Source organism: Ammodytes marinus, assembly GCF_949987685.1.
Source record: "Ammodytes marinus genome assembly, contig: scaffold_168, whole genome shotgun sequence".
Taxonomy (NCBI): Eukaryota; Metazoa; Chordata; class Actinopteri; order Uranoscopiformes; family Ammodytidae; genus Ammodytes; species Ammodytes marinus.
Genome location: NW_027648524.1, coordinates 10,001 through 17,500, shown reverse-complemented (window position 1 = coordinate 17,500; position 7,500 = coordinate 10,001). Strand labels below are relative to the sequence as shown.

Here is a 7,500-nt window from a genome sequence, read left to right as displayed (position 1 = left end):
TCTGTCTGACTGTCTGCCCTCTTGTCTGTCTGTCTGTCTGTCTGTCTGTGTGCACGTCTTACCCCAGGTCTTCTATACTGAGTGAAGGCCCAGACCCCAGTGGGTTCCTCAGCATTAGTTCTTGTAGTCTGGTGTTCTTCTCGTCTTCAGACAGACTCTTACTGGAGAGGATCTGTCTCCTCTTCACTGACAACTCCTTCAACTCTTTAAGGAAACGAGCCCTAAGGGAAAGATGGAGGGTTAGGGGGTTTCATTCATATGAGAAAAAATTAATAAAAATTCAAAAAAAATGTAGGTATCTTTGTGGAAAACATGGAGGGTTAGGGAACTTTATTGATATCAGAAAAAAATTTAAATAATGTTTTGAATTTTTTATTTTTATTTTTTTTTATCCTTGTGAACCCTGTATTTGCCTTTGCCAACTGTCGCCTATTACAACTATAACATCAAGATTGTCTGGTTGCTTTATAAAAGTCGCATCTAAATGTAATACCTTGTTTGATATCACCATGGTTTTACTCAAGGTGAATAAAAAGCATAAAAATAAATAAGAAAAAACACGCAGACCGATAAACCTGTAACGTGAACAAAGTTGATGGAATGTAATGATGCTCCTGAATGTTGTATGGATAACCATTCTAGTCACTCCGATATGATTGTGCCCCTAGAGCTGCTCTTGTTATCTCCTGATTTTACAGATACAAATATTTATTTGTGTTTCTATTCTTTATAATGGCAAAGACTTTAATTGTACTGTAATAACAAATGTCTCTGAATGTGTAACCTTGTACTGTCATGCACCAAAGCGAAAATTTAAATAAAAAAACTTGAATTACAAAAAAAAAAAAACACGCAATAAAGTATGTAATTTTTTTTATAACACGCAAAAAAAAGTATTAAAAAAATTAGGCAAAACGCAAAACAAAAGCATACAAAAACAAACACCTGGTCAATGATCAAATTCCTCCGTGATTTTTCTCTACTTATGACATCTATTGCAGCATGTCCGTCCTGGGAGAGGGATCCCTTACTCTGTCCACTCTCCCTGAGATTTCTTCAATTTTTTTTTTTTTTATTCCCGGTAAAGGGTTTTTACTGGGAGTTTTTTCTCAGCCGAGCTAAGGGTGTAAGGGCAGGGTGTCATATTGTATCATATTGTATCATATATCATATTGTATGAAATGTAAAGCCCACTGAGACAAATGTGTTTGTGATTTTGGGCTATACAAATAAAACTGATTTGATTTGATTTGATTTGCAACACGCAAAAAAAAAAAAAATTAAATAAATAAATAAATATTTTCAAAAAAGCTAAAAAAGTATTTAAATTTTTTGGGGAAAAAACAAAAAAACATACAAGAACAAACACGCAAAAGATAAGGTATATATATATATAAAAAAATAAAAGTCCCTCTCTCCCCTCTGACCTGTGTGGGTTGACCAGCTGGAAGTCGTCCCAGGTGAGGATGCCGTGGTACCAGGCTGGAGGTTTGGGCTTGGGAGGATCCATGATGAACTCTGACTTTGAGTCTTCATCAAAACTCCCCACAGAGTAGGTCTCCTGGGACTCCTCTGTAGACGCCTCCGACTGCACCTGGGAGAGGAGAATATCAACATTTTAGTGACATTTGCATTTTAGAAGGCAGTGATAATGGTAATGGGTGATTAAAACTATAACCTGGGAGGGGACAGGAGGATGTTAGGGAGTAGTTTGTAGTTTGTAAAACAGATTAAAATTTGGGAATATAAGGTAGACATTTTTATTTTGTAAGAATTTTTTTATTATTTTTTTTTTTTACAAAAATCGAAGGCATTTTTTTGTGTGTGTGAAAAAGTAAAACGATCTACTTCAAAAAGGTAATATGTTGAAAAATATGATTTTAAATAGATGTCAGGGCATTAAAACTATTAAAAAAAAAGGTTGAAAAAAAATAAATTTGAAAAAAGTAAAAAAAAAAAAAAAAAAAAATGCCTACACTCCATATTATCATCATCATCATAATAATTATAATGCAATTGTAAATATTTTTATGTGTATGATTTTTTTTTTGCTTAGTTAAAAATACAATAAAAAAAAATCAAATCATATAAATCCCTACCTCTGACAGCAGTAGGAAAGCTTGTAGTTGAGGGTCCAGTCCCTGTGGGAAGCTGCGTGACTGATAGAGTAGTTTGCTCATGTTGGACTTGATGTCTCCCATGCTCAGCAGCTTGAAGAAGGGCTGAGAGATGGGCAGGTCCACCAGCCGGTTGTCCTGGATGCATTTAGCCAGGAACACGCCCAGGAAGTGGAAGAGTTTGGTGATGCGTTCGAGCTCCTCGCTGTCCTGTGGGAAAGGAGCCGGGAAGAGGCCGCACGAACGCTGCACGTAGAAACCCGGAGGCTTCAGGCCACCGCCCAGGTCCACCTGGAAGAGAGGAATACAGCAAATATAAAGTTACTTAAAAAAAAAAAAGTAAAACTAAGAAAAATGTTCAATCAGTCTGCCTGTTAGCAGGACACACAAGGTAACTTTAAAAAAACAGTTACAAAATGTAATAAAATAAAATGTATGCCTGTGTCTTTGTTTTATTGTTAAATTGTAAAAACTATTTTTTTTTTTTTTAAATAAATAAATAAATAAGGGTATGTTCGGGGGGGAAAAAAGGGGAAAACATTTATAATCCATTGTCCTGCAGTTGCTTTGCTACTCTGTGATTTAATAAAAAAACCTTTGAAAGAAAATAAATAAATAAAATAAATATATTTTTTCACTTATGTTTGTAGACATGCACTGTCATTTCTTGTTTTGAAAAGTGGTGGGGACAAAACTACTACCCAACTAGTAGTAACGTATCCCTAGTATGGGCATATTAAATATGATATTTTTAAACAGTTAATGAAGGAAAATCAATGAACCAGTAAACTGAGGGGTCACAGTGAATGAACCAGGCCAGTAAAGTGCTGTGTCATGGTCAATGAACCAGTAACCAGAGGCTCTATGGAGTGTATTTGTCCCCCACCTGTCGTGACTGGTCGTCGGGGAAGTCGTCGTCACAGAGCCAGATGCCCAGAGACGTCCTCTGGAACTCTGCAGCCACCAGAGCGTAGAACTCCAGAGTGGGTCCCAGGCCGGTCCCCTCCTCTCCCTGGAACTCAACCTGGAGACACACACACAGACAGACAGACACACAGACAGACAGACAGACAGACAGACGGACAGACGGACAGACAAAGAGAGACTGATGGTTAGGTCACAAGCTTAATGTCATCCCCTGGAACTCAACCTGGAGAGGGAGGGAGAGCCACACAAATCAATAAATAATGTTCTCAAATCCAAAGACCACACACACACGGACACATACAAATGGTCAGGCTCGATTAGACTTAAATATTTATTTAACCTTTTTTTTTATATATACTCGAGATATCAATTGAGGGGTGACAATGAGAATTATGTTGAAACCACCTAAATAAAATCATTCCAAGTTGATTTCTATAGAACAATTTTGGTGTTTCGATTGTCAAGAACACACAGACAATTTTGTTTTTTTGACCTGAATTATTTGGGGAAAAAAATAAATAATGTGGACAGACAGACAGACAGACAGACAGACAGACACCCACCTCTAGCACAGACTTCCTATCCGCGTGCAGCATCATAACAGATTGGGCCCAGTCCATCATGGCGTCTCCTCGTGGCACCTTCACCCTCTCGTGCTTCAGACGTCCCACCCTGAACTCCCCGGGATCGTCACGTCTCACCGTGGTGGAGGGACGGGAGCGCTCCATAGTCGCCTCACGACGGTTCTGGAGCCACACAATCGCCCTGGAGATGCAGAGGGGGTAAGATAAGTCAGAAAATTATAGGCTAAGGGGGCGCCCTTAGCTCAGTGGGTAGGGCGTCCCCCCCATGGGCCTCGGCCAGCAGCGGACCTGGGTTCGATTCCAGCCCGCGGTCGTTCTCTGCATGTCACTCCCCTCTCTGCCCCATTTCACCTCTGTCTCTACACTATCAATAAAGCATAAAAAATGCCCCCCCCCAAAAAAAAAATATATATATATATATATAGGATAAGTGAGAAACATACGAGGGGTCAAAGGAAATGAATAGTAAAAAGGTTGAAAACATTCAAATGGGAGCAGAGTCTTCATAGTTTTTTGTTATTTGCTTAAGGCATGACATCGCCCTAAAGATACAGTAAGTTAGAAGATTATAACTTAATAAAACATAATTATTTTTAGAAATTGTAACAGTTTAAACTCAACATTTCAGGCTTTATTAAATGTCTTTAATAAAAATGGTTAATTTTTTTCCCAGTATTTTACCATTAAATATTCAACTCTCCTTTGGTTAATCGACAACTTTTCCCATATTTTTTTTATTAACAACTTAATTTACAGTGAAGCACTAAAACCTGATAAGTTAAACATTTAAAACCAATGGAGCCTTTAATTAAAGTAAAACATTTAATAATTAACTATTTAACACAAAGGATAATAAGTTAACAATTTCACATATGCTTGTATACAGTATATAGTGATATTAATATATGTTGGGACTCACCTTGAGGCTCCGAAGGCAGTGCAGGTGAAGTAAAGCTGTCGCGTCTCAAAGGGAATGAGGAACGGACACTTAGCCGTCAGCTGCTCACACCAGTCAGGCAGCGCGCCGCTAGCCAACGCTAAAGGCTCCTAAAGAGACAGGGAGATACACTGGGGTTAGTATACTAATGGTTATAGACAGACAGGCAGACAGGCAGACAGGCAGGCAGATGTAGAGACAGGCAGGCAGATGGAGAGACAGAAAGACAGACAGTCAGGCAGACATACTGAGAGAAAGATTGAGAGACAGACAGGCAGACAGACAGGCAGGCAGACGGAGAGCGAAAGTTGGAGAGAGAGAGAGAGAGAGAGACAGACAGACAGACACTAACAAACACACAGCCCTGCGCACACTAAGACAGACACACAGACAGAAAGACACACAAGCACACATGCAGACAGACAGAAAGACACAAATACACGCACCCACTCATACACACGGACAGACAGACACACACACACACAGAAAGACAGACAGACAGATGGAGAGACAGGCAGACAGACAGACAGACACACACACATAAACACCGTACCTCTATTTGTTGAAGGATCTTGGTTGTGATCTTCTTGCTGGTGAATTCTTCTGGAGACGCGTTGAACTGAAGATCGTCAAAGTCTAAAAAATAAAGAAATAAAAATAAAGTTAGCACATGAGAAAGTATTCAAACCGGTGTATCGTGAGAACTATTTCCTATTTCTGGTTCATCTGCAAACTATCACAACATTGTGTTTTTGTTACAGTTCGAAGAAAAGTCATACACTCTTCACTTTAAAAACATGTAGTGTTTAAACCTGCAGTGTGTAGAATTTTGGGTTTTATTTCCTAGCAGCTTTTGTAGAAAGTAATTATAATAGCCATAAGTACATTTAATTTAGTGCATAATAGCTGAAAAAAATGTTTGGAATTATTATTTTTCCCCTTAGAAAGGGTCTCATATATGTCCATATTTCTGCATATTTTGGACCAAGGCCTAGTGCCGCCATCTTGAAAGTGTCATAGTTGGAATGTCATCAGGTGCATTGTTTAAAATTTAGAATTGTTCTTGTCCTTGAAGGCCACTGTAGCTTCTGTTATTATTCGAAAGGGGTGGGGTTACCCAGGGAGTGTTGCATTCTAGAACTTTGTAGAACTTTCTTGATGATGTCATATTACACACTGCACCTTTAAACTGTAATTGTGTGTATATGTCCCCTTACCCTCCCAAGAGAGCTAGAGAGAGCGAGCGAGAGAGAGAGAGAGAGAAAGCGAGCGTCCCCTTACCCTCTTGCAGTGTGCGTGCATTAGAGTGTCCGTCTCCTCCGATGGTGTATAGAATACGTGTGTGGGTGTGTGTCTCAGTGTGTTTCCCCATACCCTCTTGCAGTGTGTGTGTGTGTGTACGCAATAATTACACTTTAGGTTGAAGACTTGCTTTTAGGTGAGGGTAGACTTAGGTTTATGTTAAGGTTAGGGTTAGGGGTTAGAGCAAGTCTCCGGGAAATGAATGTAAGTCTATGTAATGTCCTCCCAAGTGATGAAAACACAATGTGTACGTGTGTATATATATATATATATCCCCTTACCCTCTTGCAGTGTGTGTGTGTGTCTCAGTGTATCTCCCCCTTACCCTCTTGCAGTGTGTGTGTGTGTGTGTGTGTATGTGTGTGTGTGTGTGAGTGTGTGCGTGTGTGTATATATCCCCTTACCCTCTTGCAGTGTGTGTGTGTCTGTCTGTCTGTCTGTCTGTCCCCTTACCCTCTTGCAGTGTGTGTGTGTGTGTCTGTCTGTCTGTCTGTCTGTCTGTCTGTCTGTCTGTCTGTCCCCTTACCCTCTTGCAGTGTGTGTGTGTGTGTCTGTCTGTCTGTCTCCTTACCCTCTTGCAGTGTCCTTGCGTTAGAGTGTCCGTCTCCTCCGATGATGTATAGAATACGTGTGTGTGCGTGTGTGTGTAGGTGTGAGTGTGTGTGTCTGTCTGTCCCCTTACCCTCTTGCAGTGTGTGTGTATATATCCCCTCCTTACCCTCTTGCAGTGTGTGTGTATATATGCCCTTCTTACCCTCTTGCAGTGTGTGTGTGTGTATATATGCCCTCCTTACCCTCTTGCAGTGTGTGTGTGTATATATCCCCTTCTTACCCTCTTGCAGTGTCCTTGCATTAGAGTGTCCGTCTCCTCCGATGATGTTTAGAATACGTGTGTGTGTAGGTGTGAGTGTGTGTGTCTGTCTGTCTGTCCCCTTACCCTCTTGCAGTGTGTGTGTGTGTATATATCCCCTCCTTACCCTCTTGCAGTGTGTGTGTGTGTGTGTGTGTGTGTGTGTGTGTGAGTGTGTGAGTGTGAGAGTATATATCCCCTTACCCTCTTGCAGTGTGTGTGTGTATATATCCCCTTACCCTCTTGCAGTGTGTGTGTATATATGCCCTTCTTACCCTCTTGCAGTGTGTGTGTATATATCCCCTTACCCTCTTGCAGTGTGTGTGTGTGTGTGTGTATATATCCCCTTCTTACCCTCTTGCAGTGTCCTTGCGTTGGAGTGCCCGTCTCCTCCGATGATGTATAGAATACGTGTGTGTGCGTGTGTGTGTAGGTGTGAGTGTGTGTGTCTGTCTCCTTACCCTCTTGCAGTGTGTGTGTGTGTGTGTGTGTATATCCCTTCTTACCCTCTTGCAGTGTGTGTGTGTGTGTGTGTGTATATGCCCTCCTTACCCTCTTGCAGTGTGTGTGTATATATGCCCTTCTTACCCTCTTGCAGTGTCCGTGCGTTGGAGTGCCCGTCTCCTCCGATGATGTACAGTATCCGAAGCAGTTGAAGGACGTCCTCCACTCCACACGCGGTCTGACTGCATCCCGCTTTAGCCTGGGCCATCTCCCGGGCAACCAGGATCTCACTGCTCTGATTGGTCGAAAGGCTGGGGCTCAAACCGCCAGAACGACTGC

General features: G+C 41.1%; 1 protein-coding gene across 1 annotated transcript in view; it reads right to left on the bottom strand.

Moving 5' to 3' along the window:
• LOC307270430 (E3 ubiquitin-protein ligase HECTD1-like) overlaps nt 1-7,500 on the bottom strand; it is a gene marked incomplete at its 5' end in the record, with an annotated part of 21,817 nt that overhangs the window by 5,280 nt on the left and 9,037 nt on the right. The window contains 8 exons of the mRNA XM_080054310.1: nt 63-221; nt 1,428-1,594; nt 2,100-2,408; nt 3,004-3,141; nt 3,608-3,809; nt 4,548-4,675; nt 5,119-5,201; nt 7,306-7,500. The exon at nt 7,306-7,500 is cut by the window's right edge and continues 25 nt beyond it. Coding sequence (XP_079910436.1) covers nt 63-221; nt 1,428-1,594; nt 2,100-2,408; nt 3,004-3,141; nt 3,608-3,809; nt 4,548-4,675; nt 5,119-5,201; nt 7,306-7,500 — 1,381 coding nt within the window. The remainder of the gene's footprint in view (nt 1-62; nt 222-1,427; nt 1,595-2,099; nt 2,409-3,003; nt 3,142-3,607; nt 3,810-4,547; nt 4,676-5,118; nt 5,202-7,305) is intronic.